The sequence below is a fragment of the Mirounga leonina genome, unplaced genomic scaffold, assembly GCF_011800145.1.
Source record: "Mirounga leonina isolate KUSES-001 unplaced genomic scaffold, KU_Mleo_1.0 Mir_115, whole genome shotgun sequence".
In the NCBI taxonomy this organism is placed as follows: domain Eukaryota; kingdom Metazoa; phylum Chordata; class Mammalia; order Carnivora; family Phocidae; genus Mirounga; species Mirounga leonina.
This window is the reverse complement of record NW_023270268.1, coordinates 90,336,528-90,353,821: the sequence shown is the minus strand read 5'-3', so window position 1 is coordinate 90,353,821 and position 17,294 is coordinate 90,336,528. Positions and strand designations below refer to the sequence as shown.

General features: G+C 31.8%; 1 protein-coding gene across 1 annotated transcript in view; it reads left to right on the top strand.

Moving 5' to 3' along the window:
• STXBP5L (syntaxin binding protein 5 like) overlaps positions 1 to 17,294 on the top strand; it is a 428,660-nt gene that overhangs the window by 226,282 nt on the left and 185,084 nt on the right. Inside the window, exons 8-9 of the mRNA XM_035000065.1 lie at positions 1,052 to 1,135; positions 5,907 to 6,030. Coding sequence (XP_034855956.1) covers positions 1,052 to 1,135; positions 5,907 to 6,030 — 208 coding nt within the window. The remainder of the gene's footprint in view (positions 1 to 1,051; positions 1,136 to 5,906; positions 6,031 to 17,294) is intronic.

Sequence of the window (17,294 nt, the reverse complement as noted above, 5' to 3'; positions counted from 1 at the left end):
TCATGACCTGTTGAAATTTTTAAATTTCCTGTTAAAACTAGCTCATTTAGTTTTGTCATTTTTTTGTGTCCTGTTATAAAATGTTGAGGTAAGTGATTAGGTCTCAGGATGCTGTATAGGAGTAGCTTATAACCACCACTCTATTTTCTATTTTTACCACTAGTGTTTTGGAATTATTGAAACAGTTTTATGCACAGTATAAGAATTTTCATCAGAGAAATACTACTAATGGATTTCAAGAAAATCATCTGAAAGCAGATTCATGGGCAATATTATCATTATTTGAACACTGGCCTCTTTTTATCCTTTCTGTTTTTTTAAACTAATGATAGAGTAAATTTAACAAAATATAACTACAAATAATAAGTCAGAATTATATGATATAAAAATCATCAGCATGGCTAGCAGTATTTCACTGAGTCTTGAATATGATCATCTATTAATCATTATCTGCTCTCAAATACTTCTATTTTAAAATGAAACCATGTATTTTATTGTCTTATTTATTGATTTATAAATATCGACCATTTTTAATGATGTGAATCTCTAGAATACCTTGTGAACTTCTGAGGGTTCATAAATCAGTTTAAAATATGGACATAAGTCAAAGAGAAAATAGGACTTGATATAAAAAAATAGAAGCCAAATTTGTGGCCATACTTTTTAAGTGCATAGGACTGAATTGCATATACATTGGTTATTAAACTTATCCCATTTCATCCTTTATTTCATCTTCATTTTCTATCCCATTTTTCTTTTGTTCCAATTTTTCTTATTTATTTTTGCATTCATATATATATATATACATGTTTCCTCAATTTCTCTTGGAAATTGGGAGTGAGGACGATTTCATTGGTAAATATTTATTGAAGTAGAGTTTGCCATTTTTTTAAAATGTAGGAAATCTATATTCAGGTTCTGGAAAAATTGGCATTCTAAATAAAATTGTATTATGTGATATGATTTTACTTTATTGTATTAACATTAAACTTTATTCGGAGCAAGTTAAAATTGTTAGAATTATAAAAATGATTATTCTAATGTTTTCCAGCTGCTGATAGGTTATGAAAATGGTACTGTAGTATTCTGGGACTTGAAATCTAAAAGAGCAGAACTAAGAGTTTATTATGATGAGGTAAGTGACTTCTACTGAAATATTTGAAAAGAGTATTATGACTTTGTACCTGTTTTCTACTTGTAAGCTTTGTATATTACCAATACTTTTATCATTGAGTAACTGGGTCTGACCCAGTGTCTCATACTTCGTGTTGGCATTTGCCCAAGTTCCAACTCTGGATCATTCTCCTGAATGAGAATTCTGCCTTGATTGACTATTTTTGGGCCCTTTCTGGCATCTTAATATACATTGATGCTTATTACTTATCCTTTTCCTTCCATTAGGTTACATGGTTATTATGTCTTGCCTCATTATCCTTAAGATCTCTAAAACATTATTCACACCTTTCTTAGAAAATTCTTTTTCTGTGACAGAAAATTTAAGAGGTCAGTTCGAAAGGCCTTATCTCAGAATAAAGATTGATTTTGTAAATAGTACTACTTAATAATAAGGGTAAGATCTTAAAGTGAGTTTTATTGTACATAGTTGAGATTTGGTTAGGTTTTTATTTTAGTTGTTCCAAGGTTGATTCTAGGCCATTAAGGATATCCCCCTTCAGAAGAAGTTAATGTGAAGATAGCCTGGGGCAAAAAGTGAAAAAGGGTAATTACCTCTTATAGTTTTGGGAGTAAAGGTGATCATGTAAGCTCTAAATTCAATTTTAAAAATGGTGGAGTAGGGAGAGATAGGAAGAAAATACAGTCAATAATCATTATCTGGTATCACCTGCACTTATATGAGAAGAATGCAGAATTTAAGGCAACACTGATATAAATAGAAAGAAAAAATTTTTAAAAAACAACACATTTCTTTGTGTGCTACCTCCCATCCCCTCATAACAGTTGAGTTTTTTAGTTTTGGTGCTTAAAGATATATGCCTTTGGGTATCTCATAGCTATACACACCCCCAATTCATTTCTTAATAGTTCTGGCAAACTAAGATTTTATGGTATATATAAGATACTTCTCGTAGTGACAAAGAGTTCAGGGGTAAATGATATAGCAACTGGGTAATTTGGTCATTGGTGAAAAATACTGTCTAGCAGGTGATGTCTTACAATTACGCTCTTTGTGATGAACTTCTAGGGCATCTTGAATCATAAGGAAAGAAGGTCCTGGGAAGCTAAGCTAGATTTTTCTTTTATTAAATATACAAAGTACAAAGATGATATTAGATTCCTCTCTCAAAACTAGTAGCTAGATAAGAGTACAAATATTATCTGAGTATTTAGCCAGTTGGAAATAGAGTAGGTTATCTAAAAAGGAAATCCAGAGGTTTTTTTAACCTAAAACATTGTAGAAGAAAGACTTCTAATCTTAAAAAGTGAGCAAAAATAATTTTGCAATGTAGTGTTTAAATAAGCATTAGCAATGTTTAAGTCGAGTACTACACTATATCTACTTTATACCTAGAAATAATTTTAAATATTGACTTATACATGTATATATGCATATAATCTATTTACTTTGATGCATAGTTATATGTCCTGTCATTTTAATGGAGATAGTTATATACATTATTTTACTGCCAAACATTTAAAACTTTCCTTAGCACTTTACCTCTGATATTTAGAAATAATTCTTAATACTATTATGAAGTGGTTTCTATTAAGTTATCAAAGATCTCTTGATTACTATACATAGTGATCCCTTCAGAGTCTTTTAAGTTCCTCATTAAACCTGTGTCTTTACATCAGCCCCTCCTTCCTAAAATGGTTTCTTCCCTTGTTTTTGTCTTTCTACCTCATTTTTCACCCTTCCTTTCTCTATCACTGATTCTTTCCTTACTTTCCTTTAAATTATAGATACTCTTCAGGATTTTATGTCTTCACCCTCTTCACTTCACCTCCAATTTACATTTATATCTTCTCCCATCATTTCAAATATTAATTTTATTCTAATAAATTTAAAATCCTTGGATCTCTCACCTTTACCTTTCTCCTGACCTCTTGATCTGTGTATCTAAAAATCTGTTGCATAAGCCCAGATAAATATCTCATTGGCACTGAATTTACACTTCAAGACCTAAACCTTGTTCTGTGTTCTCTTTTTCAGTTTTTAAATTTTGATTATTTATTTGTTTGTAACCCTCAGAGTCATATTTGATCCTTTCTTCTCTGTATATCATATGCTATCAGTTTTATAGTCTCTTAATTCTGTTTTTATGTTGTCTCTCATTCATTTCTTCTTTTTTCATTCCCACATTCAATTGTCTAGTCTAGGTTGTTATGTTTTTCCTAAAAGACTATGGTAGCCTTTTAACTAATTGCTTTTCCTCTGATATCTTACCTTTTCAGTATATCTTTCACTAATAAGATTATCATTTTAAGCCATAGGTCATGTAATTCTCTATCTCAGAACCTTTGAATGGCTCCCAATTATCAACAATACAAAGGCTTTATTACTTTACATGAGATTCAAGGCCCTGATGTTATTTTTTCCTTTAGTTTAATGCAGTGTATCCTATACACTCCTCACACTTCAGACATATTACTGTCTCCTAAACGTATTATTTCCTACCTTCAAGCCTTTGCTCAAGCTAATTCCTCACCATAAACTCCCTTCTTTCCTCTTTTGTGTATCAAAATCCTATTAAACTGTAGCCACTGTAAAACTATTTCAACTACCAGAGTAGCACCTTGAATAGCCATGGGTGAATTGAAAGTTTTGTTTTGTAAATCCAAGATAATTTTCATGTAAATAACTACATGAATTTACATATTAGCTATGAAAGTTTTATTTTATTACATTAATATTTCTAAATAATGTCTCACAGAGAAAACTCTCAGTTTGATATGAGGATAGCCTTTTAATTCCTTCACTAGATGCTGTTTTTCTTTTTTTCATATTGGTACCCAGCTTTTTAGGTTTCCTTTCTCTTTTTTGTTTTGGAGAACCTCCATCACAGCCGCTGAGTTGACCAAACCAGCTAGTGTTTTATCTTCCATATTTTGTTTTCTATCTTTTAAAATTCTTCTTGAATTGGTTGTATTTGTGTGGTTTTTTTTAGTAAACCCTTAAAGTTGTTTTTTAAGAAAGGGGTAAGGTATAATGAAATTAAAAGAATTGGATGGTTATCCATTAAATCTATTCAAATGCCAGCTCTTCAGTAATACTCTGACACTCTCTAATAACAAGCTGGTTTTATATGCTTACTCTTTTGTACAATAAGTATACTTCTTTTATGGTACTTATTTTGCTTTTGTGTTGTAGCTGTTATTTTTCTATTTGTCTTCTCTAGTAGGTAGAAATTCAGTAAGATAGGAAGAAGGGTTAGGGCTGGAGACTTTCTCTATGCCCACACCATTCATAGCAAAGCAGTCTGAGAACTTTAAATTGACTGAGGTTCATCAAGTTAACACATAGAAGAAGCCTGAAGTGGCATTTCCCTTGAGCCACCTACAAAAGTGAGAATAAGCAAATAAGAAGATGACAAGTGTTTTCTTTCTGTCTCTACTGAACCCTGGCAAAAAAAAAAAAAAAAAAAAAAAAAGTCTTTACCTAGTAATAAAGACCAGAGTGAGAGAAAACATAAGCCCAGGGTTTCATGTTATCTGTTTCATTTAATTAAATCTTACTTATCTTGAGATACAGCTCATATCCTACATCCTTTATGATATGTCTAATGATTACTCTAGCCATCAATTATCTGTAACTCTAATAATACTTCTTATTTAGAAAACAAATAATAGTTTTAAACACATATCTTAGGTTAGTATATCGTGTATATATATATATATATATATATATAAACTAAATGTTAGAAGTTCCAAAAAATAACAATTATTAATTAATATTTATTTCAGTCTTCCCTATTTTGCAGTTTTGAAAGTTCCTTTAAGTAAAGGGTAATGTTGTATATATCTGTTCAGCTTTTATGTCTACTAGGGCTTCTCTCATTGTGATTAACACATTATTGAAAGGCTATATAAACTTTATGATTTAGAAAGAATACAAGGTGTGGAAATATGTGATGACATTAATTATTCATTCAACAGATATTGAGCATCTACTTTATGCAAGGCACTGTGCTACCACTGGGAATAAAACAATATATGAAAATGGAATAATTACTTTTTTATGTAATTCAAATCTTCAGAGTAAACTTATAAAAAAGTTTTGAATCTTCTTGCTTAAACCCTAAATTGCCAAGTTAATTTAAAAATATATGTTAGGGGCAATATGGTAAAATGATTGAGAATATGGGTTTTGTAGTTGGCTTTGAATTGTGTGACCTGAGCACATATATCAGTTTCTGTAGGCCTATTTCACCATGTGCAAATTGGAAAAAATAATACCTGCTTTATAAAATTAATAGTTAATATCGGTACTTTGCCAAGGGGTCTGGCACATAGTAAGCCCTCAGCTGGTAGCTCTTAGTGTAAATTGTTATTTAAATTGGCGACTTTAAGTGGAAGTAAGCCTCTACCTTTCCAGAAATTATCTTCTGATAACCTTGCTTTTACTTCTATATAAATAATTTTTCAAAGGATCATATAGGATACAGGGAGGACATAGAATTTACAACAAAAAGCTCTAGGCTATAATGATATTATGAAATGTACTTAACTTTTCTTTATCTCAGGAGATGAGTTTTTATAGTCTTCTATAAGCCTATAGAGGATTGAAGCCAAAGATAGTATGATCTGGGTCAGAACAATTATGTATGTTTCTTAAGTATTGTTGCTATAATAATTTTATCTCAGAATATTTTTCCTTTGGAATATAGAATGCTATAACATATCAACTTTTTTCACCCTCTACTTGTTTTTAATTGCTATTTCATTAGGCTATCCATTCAATTGACTGGCATCATGAGGGCAAACAATTCATGTGCAGCCATTCAGATGGTAGCTTGACCTTATGGAACCTGAAAAGCCCAAGTCGTCCCTTCCAGACCACAATTCCACATGGTAAGGTGTATGCTTTCAAAAGAAATAAACTCTGAAAATACAGTGCCTTGACTTGACGTACAACAGGTGTTATCAGTGTGTTTGGAAGAAAGTGATAGGATGTAGCTTCTGATTCTAAATACCTCTTTGTATCTCCTTCAGATCCCCACATTTTACCCCAAACTTTCTGTACTTCCCCTCTCCCTGTTTATCCACTTTCCTACTTTGTGATACTTACATATAGACCTTTCCAACCAAAAATTGGATAATGTATGATTGATGTATCTGAAGCAGTCTTCAGGGTTAAGGAGGTAGTGAGAATGACATTATATAGATCTGACTTTCAGACCTAATTCCTATACTGTTTTGGCATTTTCTAGATTCTCTCATTTATTTCCATTTCTACTATTTGATTCCACCAAATATGAGAACTATGGCTTTTACTGTGTATTGTATTTCTTATTATCTTCCTTATCAAAAGGAAGTATTTAAGGTTTATGTTCTACCTGTCTACCTAACTGAAAAAAATAAAAAGTTCAAATGAATGAGTATCTTTTATTCAGATGATCATATTATTTCTGAGAATATTAGTGGTAATCTGAGTTCCATATTTTCCTCTTACCATTGTTTTTTTGTGAGAATAGAGAGGTCAAAACCTAGCAGTTAATCAAACACATTCTATTTTATAATTTCTGAGCACTTATTGTAGTATCACATTTATAAAATTTAGTATTATGTTTTTTATAATTGGTGACCCATAAATCACAAGATGAAATTATTCCATCTTGTGTTGGTCTGCCCTTTTTTGTACCATGCTCTTTTTTGTTGCATGCTCCACCTTCAAATGTTTAAATTATTACAACATTTAACCTAGCAGCTTTAGAGATTACTTTGCTTTTACACACTTAGTTTGAGATGCTTCATTTAAAGATTGCCATTATGGAAACCTTGGATAGGTATTTGCTATACATCCCACTCAGATAGAATTATTTGTTTCTATGATGAGTTTAGTTCCTCTGTCCACCCCCTACCCCCATTCCTTATGCCTTTTATTTGTATGTGTATTATATGATTTATTTGTAAATTTTCTACTTCTATTCTTCTCAACAGTCAACTTCTATACAAGTTCTTTTTGGCTTGATTGGATATTTGATGCTTTCATATGTTTCACCATATCCATATTTATCAGTTTGGGTTGTTTTCTATACACTTGACCCGTGAACAATGTGGGGGATGGGGCACTGATCCTCAAGCAGTTGAAAATTTACATATAACTTTTGACTCCTCCAGAGTCAACAGCCTACTGTTCACTAGAAGCCTTACTGATAAACATAGTCAATCAACACATATTTTGTATGTTATGTGTCATATACTGTATTCTTACAATTAAGTAAGCTAGAAAAAAGAAAATATTATTAAGAAAATAATAGGAAGAAAAAATACATTTACAGTACTATATTTATTTAAAAAAATCTATTCATTTGAATTAGTATTTTTGTATTCTTTGACTAAATACCTAGTAATGTAATAGCTGGATTGTAGGGTAGTTCTATTTTTAACTTTTCGAGGAAACTCCATATTGCTTTCCAGAGTAGCTTGTACACCTGAAACTAATATTACACTGTATGTTAACTAACTAGAATTTGAATAAAAACTTAAAAAACTATGTATAGGTGGACCCATACAGTTCAAACCCATGCTGTTCAAGGGTCAACTGTAATTCTGTTTTCCTGTTGAAAGAGATGAAATTCTGTTCACGGGTTGTTGAAAACATCAGCATCTGTGTCTCATAATATATAGAGCAGATTAAATTCCTGCTGCCTCATGATGATTTGAAGCAAATATCAGTGATTTTGACATATTCTTCAAGTTCATTCTGTTACATTTCATTTCAGCTATTTTTATTTTAGAAAATAAAAATTTTTCTAAGTAGTACTTTAGCTGTATCCTGTAAGTTTTGATATTAATTTTATTAAAAATGTGTAATATTCATTAATATTTAGTTTGAGGTATTTTCTAATTTCTATTATAATTTTCCATTGACCTATGAGTTAGACATTTGTTTTCTAATTTCTAAAAAATATGTTTTGTTATAGGTTTTTAAATTAACTGTAGTCAGAGAACATGGCATGATACTAGTTCTACAAAATTTACTGTGATTTGCTTTAAATTAGACATACACAATTAATTGCCATGAAGTTCCAATTATGCTTGAGAAGAATGTACATTTCCTGTTACACAAAGGTCAAACTTGAAATTGTGTTTTCTTTGTACTATCAATCTTTGCTTAGTTTTTTTTTAAGATAGCTGCTATTTTTTTAATTTAAATTCAATTAGCCAAGGTATAAGTACATCTTTAGTTTTTGATATAATGTTCAATGATTCATAGTTCAGCCTAACACCCAGTGCTCATCATATCACGTGCCCTCTTTAATGCCCATCACCCAGTTACCCCTTCCCCCACCCAACTCCCTTTCTGCAACCCTCAGTTTGTTTCCCAGAGTCAAGATTCTCTCATGGTTCGTCTCCCTCCCTGATTTTTTATTGTTTGATTTTTCAGTTTTGAGAGAGAGAAGTTAAAATCTCTATTACTATGGATTTTTTCCTGTAATTTTGTTCATTTCTGTTTTATATACTTTTTAAATCAAGTAGGTCAAGGTGGTTGATAGCATTAATCAAATCCTTGGATTTTACTGATATTTGACTAATGCTATCAATTTCTGAAAGTGGTATTAAAATTTCCTAACAATTGTAGAATTATCTACTTTTCACTTTATTTCTGTCTTTTTGTTTCATGTATTTTTGAGGCTTAATTGTTAGGCATCCATTAGGTTTTCCATAGAGAGCATATAGTCAGGTCTTTTTTATTCAGTTTTATAACATTTAGTTGGAGTGTTCAGTCTATTAATTACTAATGGAAATGGATTTAAGTATACCAAGTTACTGTTTGTTTTCTGTTGGTCCAGTCTTTTGTTGTTGTTGTTCCCTTTTTCTCTCCTTTTTGCCTCTGGATTATTTGAAAGTTTTTATTAGAATTCCATTTTAATTTACATTTAGGCATTTTATCTTCAGACCTTTTATTTTGGTCAGTTACTCTAGGGATTATAGTATACTTCCCTAACTTTTCAGTCTGTTAGAGTTAACATTGTAGCACTTCACAAAAAAAATGTAGAAGCTTCATAATCCTATATATTTATTTACTTTTATTTACTTTTGCAGTAGTTATATGTATTACTTCTAAATACATTGTTATAATTTTTGCTTTAAGTAGTCTTAAGTATTTTTTAATTAGAAGGAATATATTCTTTTGTGTTTCATAATTTCTCTTAATATAATTTTATATTTATGAATTTTTATGATTTCATTTGTTCTTGAAGATACAGGAATATCATTTATCATTTCACTTAGCTTTCCTTTAAAAATTCCTCTTTTTTGCTTTTATTCTTGAGGGACATTTTTGCTGGATGTAGATTTCTGAGTTCACAGTTTGTATGTGTGTATGTTGTTTTTAAGTTGCTACACACTTTAAAAATATTCCACTATTTTCTGGTTTACATAGTTTCTGAGTGAGAAATGTGTGGTGTTTTGACTTTTGGTTCCCCTGTGTATAGTGTGTCATTTTCCCCTGGCTACTTTCAAAATTTTGTAACTTTTATTTCCAACAATTTATGATATGCCTAGTTTGTTTTCTTCAAGTTCATTCTATTTAGGGTTCTACTGAGCTACAGAGCTTCTTACATTTAGAAATTTGTATCTTTCATAAAATTGGGGAACATTTCAGCTTTTTATTTTTTCAAATATGTTTTTCTGCTCCAACCTCTCTCTACCTCTCTTTCTGGGACATCAGTTACCTGTCTGGTAGAATTTTTGGTATTGTCTCACATGTTTCTGAGCCTCTCTTTTTTTGTTGTTGTTAATCATTTTTTTCTCTGAATTTCAAATTGGATAATTCACATTGATCTATCATCAATTTAACTGCCTTTTTCCTCTGTAATTTTCATTCAGCTATTAAACCCTTATTTTTATTTCAGATATTTATTCCACTTGCTACCTTTTTATATTTTCTATTTTTCTGATGAGATTTCCTCTTTTCATTATGAGTCCTTTCCTTCCTTTTCTCTTTCCCTTCCCCTTTCGCTCTCCACATTGAGCTTAGTTATAATTGCTGCTTTAAATCTTTGTTTGATGATACCAAAATCTGCTTCGCCTTGATGTTGGCCTCTGTTCATAAGAATGGCTCACATTTTTCTTCTTCTTCACATATCTAATAATTGGAAATGTATATTATGGATATTATGTTGTATATACTATAGAATATACTTTTGTTACCCAATTCCTCCCTAGCCATATGTCTTCTAAACTGGGGAACCATATCTAGATTCATTATTTTTCTACAAATCAATATTTTCTATACTACAAAAGTAGGCTTTGTCTGAAACTCAGATTATTGAACAGTAGTGGGAAAAGAGGGAGGGTGACCACAGATGAGTTTACTTTAGTACCTATTTCACTTGAGATTAGCACTGTGGTGACATTGCCCTTGTTGTAGCTGGTTTTCACTAGTATTAGAGACATTATTTTTCTTTCACAGTAAATTTTAATGGTTTCAAATACTTATTCAATTATAATGCCTTCAGCTAAACACACACATACACACACACATGGAATCTACACACATGATCTTAAACCAAATCCCATGTAATACTTAATAGTGACATTGTTGTTCAGAAACAGGACAGAGATGTCAACAACTATCACTGTTATTTAACATTTTCCTGAAAATATTATCCAATGTATTTAGACTTGAAAAGGAAATATGATATTTAAAAGTTTAGAGAGTTCAAAATTATAATTACTTTTTTGGTAATGTAATTGCACAACTAAAAAATAAAAACTAATTAGGAATACTATTGAGTATAACATGAGAACTCTATACAAAACAAAATACAATGGGTGGATAAAACCATTTAAAAAAATAGCATCCATAAAAATACCTGGATATAAACCTTAAAATAACAGTGAGGTATTATTTCTGCTAAAGGACATAAAGAAGACTGAATAATGAAAAAATACCCTATGTCTGCATGGGTAGATTCATTATTATAAAGATGTTAGCTCCCCCCATATTAATTCAAAATTCACTTTGTTCCCAAGAAAAATAACAGGTTTTAAAAATTAGACAAGGTTATGTGCAGCAAAAATAAACATGAAAATAAGAAAAAATATTTGAACAAGGAGTAATGGTCAATTATAGGCAGTTTGGAAGGTTAGATGCCCTAAACAATTCTTGCTGAAATAAATACTTACTGAAATGAAATAAATTTATTTTTTAATATGTCATTGAGCTAACAACCACAAAAACAAGGTAAACTAAGATCCCAAAAAACATTGTTAAACTAGAAATGCTGAGAGATAAATGGTAAAGATAGAATTTGTATTTTTTTAAAAGATACTGTTTATTGATTTGAGAGAAAGAGAGAGTAAGCGTGAGCAGAGGGTGGAGCAGGGAGAGGCGGGGCAGAGAGAGAGGGAGAAACAAACTCCCCACTGAGCATGGAGCCTGACATGAGGGCCTCATCCTAGGACCCTGAGATCATGACCTGAGCTGTAGTCAGACGCTTAACCGTCTGAGCCACACAGGCACCCCTTGTCTGCAGTTTTATGCTACACTTCAGAGAACTTAAACTTCTTTTAAAAAAATACAAATTTATTGAAATATAATTCTCAGTTCACTAAAGTGTACAATTCAATGGTTTTAGTATATTCAGAGTTATGCAACCATCAACACAATCTAATTTTAGAATATTTTGTCATCCCCAAAAGAAACGCCATACTCATTAATAGTCATCCCATCCCTACTCCTCCAGCATTATTAGGCAACCACTGGCCTTCTGTCTCTATAGATTTGACTGTTCTGGACATTTCATATAAATAAACTCATACTAAATGTGGTCTTTCATGACTGGCTTTTTTCACTTAGCATCATGTTTTCAAGGTTCATCCATGTCATAGCAAGTCTAACTATTTCTGGTGAATAATATTCCATTGTGTAGATATACCGCTTTTATCTACTCATCACTTAATGGACATTTGGGTTGTTCTTATATTTTGATTATTCTGAATTATTCTGCTGTGAATGTATATGTACAACTTTTGTGCCAGCCTATATTTTCATTTCTCTTTGGTATATATCCAAGAATGGAATTACCGGATCATATGACAACTCATATTTAACATTTTAAGGAACTGCCAAATTGTATTCCAGAGTCCTCAGGCTTTTACATACTCACAAGCAATATTAGGTTTCCAACTTCTCCACATCTTTATCAACATTTGTTAATATCTATCTTTTATTATAGCCATCCTAGTAGATATGCGGTAATAGCTCCTTGTAGTTTTGATTGGCATTTCCCTAATGAATAAAGATATTTAATATCTGTTCATGTGCTTATTTTCATTTCTAATATTCTTTGGAGAAAGTTGAGTTCCTTTGCTCATTTACAAATTGGGTTTTTTTTTTTTTATTTAATTTAATTTTAGTGTTATGTTAGTCACCATACAGTACGAAAACAATGAATCATGGAACACTACATCAAAAACTAATGGTGTACTGTATTGTGACAAATTGGGTTTTTTAAAATTATTATTATGGAGTTGTAGCAGTTCATTATATAGTCGACCCTTGAACAACACAGGATTTGGGGTGCTTACCCTCTGTGTAGTAGAAAATTCACATATAACTTTTTTTAATTGAAGTATAATTAACATACAATATTATATTAGTTTCAGGTGTACAGCATAGAGATTCAACAACCCTATATGTTATGCTGTGCTTACCATAGTAAGTGAAGTTATCCATCACCATACAAAGTTATTACAATATTATTGACTATATTCCCTTTGTTATACTTTTCATCTTCATATTTATTTTATAACTAGAAGTTTGTACCTCTTAATCTTTTTTTATCTATTTCACCTATCCCCCACCCAACTTCCCTATGCTCCCCATCAGTTCTCTGTATTTCAATCTGGGTTTGAAATACCATATGAAATCATATGGTATTTGCCTTTCTCTGTCTGACATTTCACTCAGTATAATACTGTCTAGGTCTATCCACATTGTCACAAATGGCAAGATATGATTTTTTTTTATGGTTGAGCAATATTCCATTGTGTGTGTGTGTGTGTATGTGTGTACACACAAAATCTTCTTTATCCATTCATCTATGGATGAACACTTCCATTTTTTTTTTTTTGGTTACTGTAAATAATGCTGCAATAAACATAGGGGTGCATATATCTTTTTGAATTAGTGTTTTTGTTTTCTTTGGGCAAATACTGAGTAGTGGGATTACTGGGTTATATGATATTTCTATTTTTAATTCTTTGAGACATCTCCATGCTGTTTTCCATGGTGGCTGCACCAGTTTACATTCCCACCAACAGTGCACTAGGGTCTCTTTCCCTCCACATCCTTGTTATTTCTTGTCTTTTTTATTCTAACCATTTTGACAGGTGTAAGGTAACATCTTATTGTGGTTTTGATATGCATTTCTCTGAAAAGTGATGTTGGCTATCTGTATGTCTTCTTTGGAAAACGGACTATTCAAGTCCTCTGCCTATATTTCAATCAGATTGGGGGTTTTTTTGGTGTCAAGTTGTATAAATTCTTTATATATTTTGGATATTAACCCTTATCAGATATATCATTTACAAATATCTTCTCCCATTCAGTAAGTTGCCTTGTCATTTTGTTGGTGGTTTCCTTCAATGTACAGAAGCCTTTTATTTTGGTGTGGTCCCAATAATTTATTTTTGCTTTTGTTTCTCTTACCTAAGGAGACGTACCTAGAAAAATGTTGGTAAAGCCAATGTCAAAGAGACTACTGCCTATATTTTCTTCTACAAGTTTTATGGTTTTGGGTCTCACATTTAGGACTTTAATCCATTTTGAGTTTATTTTGTTTATGGTATAAGAAAATGGTACAGTTTTATTCTTTTGCATGCTGCTGTTAAGTTTTCCTAACATCATTTTTGGAGACTGTCTTTTCCCCATTGGATATTCTTGCCTCCTTTGTCATAGATTAACCGACTATATAAACATGGGTTTATTTCTGGGCATTCAATTCTGTTTGATTGGACTGTGTGTCTCTTTTTGTGCCAATACCAGACTGTTTTGATTACTACAGCTTTGTAGTAAATCTTGAAATCTGGAATTGTGATACTTCCAGCTTTGTTCTTTCTCAAGATTGCTTTGGCAAGTCAGGGTCTTTTGTGGTTTGATACAAATTTTAGGATTATTTGTTCTAGTTTTGTGAAAAATGCTGTTGGCATTTTGATAGGGATCATATTGAATTTGTCAATTCCTTTGGGTAGTATGGACATTTTAATGATATTCTTTCAATCCATGAGCAGGGGATACCTTTACATTTGTTTTCATCTTTAATTTCTTTCATCATGTTTTATAGTTTTCAGAGTACAGGCCTTTCACCTCCTTGGTTACATTTATCCCTAGGTATTTCATACTTTTCAGTCCAATTGGAAGTGGAATTGTATTTATTTATTTATTTTTCTGCTACTTCATTATTTGTGTATAGAAATGCAACAGATACTTGTATATTAATTTTGTGCCCTGCAACATTACTAAATTCATTTATTACTTCTAATAATTTTTTGGTGGAGGCTTAGGATTTTCTGTCATGGCATCTGCAAATACTGACAGTTTTACTTCTCCCTTCCCAGTTTGGATGCCTTTTATTTCTTCTTACTGTCTGATTGCTGCAGCTAGGACTTCCAGTACTGTGTTAAAAAGTGGCAAGAGTGGACAGCCTTGTCTTGTTCCTGATCTTAAAAGAAAAGCTTTCAGTTCTTCACCATTGAGTCTGATGTTACCTGTGGTTTTTGTTTTATATCGATTTTATAATGTTGAGGTATGTTCCCTCTAAACTCATTTTATTAAGAGTTTTCATCATGAATGGATGTTGAAATTTATCAAATAATTTTTCTGCATCTATTGAGATGATCATATCATGTTTATCCTTCATTTTGTTAGTGTGATATATCATATCACATTATTTGCAAATATTGAACCCTCCTTGCATCCCTGGAATAAATTTCACTTCATTATGGTGACTGATCCTTTTAATATATTGTTGAATGCAGCTTGTTAATATTTTGTTGAGTTTTGCATCTGTGTTCATCAGGGATCTTGCCCTATAGTTTTCTTCTTTGTAATGTCTTTGTCTGGTTTTGTTATCAAGATATGGCTGACTTCATAGAATATTTAAAAGTTTCCCTTTTTCTTCTTTCTTTTGGAATAGTTTGAGAAGAAGAGATATTAACTCTTCTTCAAATGTTTGGTAGAATTCACCTGTGACTCAATCTGGATGTGGACTTTTGTTTATTGGAAGTTTTTTTGATTATCTGTTGAATTTCATGACTAGTAATTGATCTGTTTAGATTTTCTATTCCTTCCTGATTCAGTTCTGTAAATTTCTATGTTTCTAGGAATTTATTCATTTCAAGTTTGTCCACTTTATTGACATATGATTTTTGTGGTAGTTTCTTAGAATCTTCTCTATTCCTTCAATTTCAGCGGTTATTTCTCCTCTTTAATTTCTGATTTTATTTATTTGGATCTACGCTTTTTTTGGTTTTGATGAGTCTGACTAAAGGTTTATCAATTTTGTTTATCCTTTCAAAGAAACAACTTTTAGTTTCATTGATTTTTCTGTTGATTTTTTAGTCTTATTTCATTTATTTCTGCTGTTATCTTTATTATTCTCTTCCTTTTACTAACTTTGGGCTTTGTTCTTATTTTCTAGTCCTTTTAGGTGTAGGATTAGATTGTTTATTGGAGATTATTTTTGTTTCTTGAAGTAGGCCTGTATTGCTCTAAATTTCCCACTTAGAACTGTTTTCACTGCATCAAAGATTTGGACCACTGTTTTTTCATTTTTATTCCTCTACATTTTTCTTTTTAGAGAGAGCAAGCATGAGTGAGGAGTAGGGGTAGAGGGAGAGGGAGACTGAGAATTCCCAACAGGCTCCATACCCAGGACAAAGACCAGTGCGAGGGCCAATCTCATAACCCTGAGATCATGACCTGAGCCAAAATCAAGTCTGATGCTTAACCAACTGAGCCGTCCTGGTGCCCCCATGTACTCTTTAATTTTCTATTTGATTTCTTCATTGACCCATTGGTTGTTAGTAATATGTTGGTAGTCTCCTTGTGTTTAGGTTTTTCCATTTCTTTTTTCTTGTGATTGTCTTGTGGTTTCATACTGTTGTGGTCAAAAAGGATGTTTGATATGATTTCAGCAATCTTACATTTTTTGAGACTTGTCCTGTGGCCTAACGTGTGATCTATCCTGGAGAATGTTTCACGTATACTTGAACAGAATGTGTATTCTGTTGTTTTGGGATGGAATGTTCTGCATATTTCTGTTAAGTTATTCAAAGACACCATTTCCTTATTGCTTTTCTGCCTAATCTATCCATTGATGTAAGTGGTGTGTTATAGACCTCTACTATTATTGTATTGCTGTCAATTTCTCCCTTTATGTGTGTTAATATTTTTGTTTTATGTTTTTGGTGCTCCAATGTTGGCTACATAGATATTTACAATTGTTATATCCTCTTGTTGTATTAACCCCTTTATCATTGTATAGTCCCCTTGTCTTTTGTTACAGTTTTTGTTTTAAGGTCTATTTTGTTTGATATAAGTATTGTTACCCCATTTTGGTTTTTTTTCACTTTCATTTACATCATCTTTTTCCATCCTTTCACTTTAAGTCTGTATGTGTCTTTAGGTCTGAAGTGAGTCTTTTGTAGGCCACATATAGATGGTTTGATCTTGTATTTTTATTTATTCCACCACCCTATGTCTTTTTTTTTTTTTTAAGATTTTATTTATTTACTTGACAGAGGGATAGCGAGAGCAGGAACACAGCAGGGGGAGTGGGAGAGGGAGAAGCAGGCTTCCTGCCAAGCAGGGAGCCCGATGCGGGGCTCGATCCCAGGACTCTGGGATCATGACCTGAGCCGAAGGCAGACACTTAACAACTGAGCCACCCAGGCGCCCCACCCTATGTCTTTTGATGAAGGCTTAGACCATTTACATTTAAAGTAATTATTGTACTGTTGATATTTTGTCAATTGTTTTCTGGTGATTTTTGTAGTTCTCTTTTCATTTCTTTTTCTCTTGCTCCTTTGTAATCAGTATCTTTCTTTAGTGTTATGATTGATTTTCTTTCTCTTTATTTCTTGTGTATGAATTACAGGTT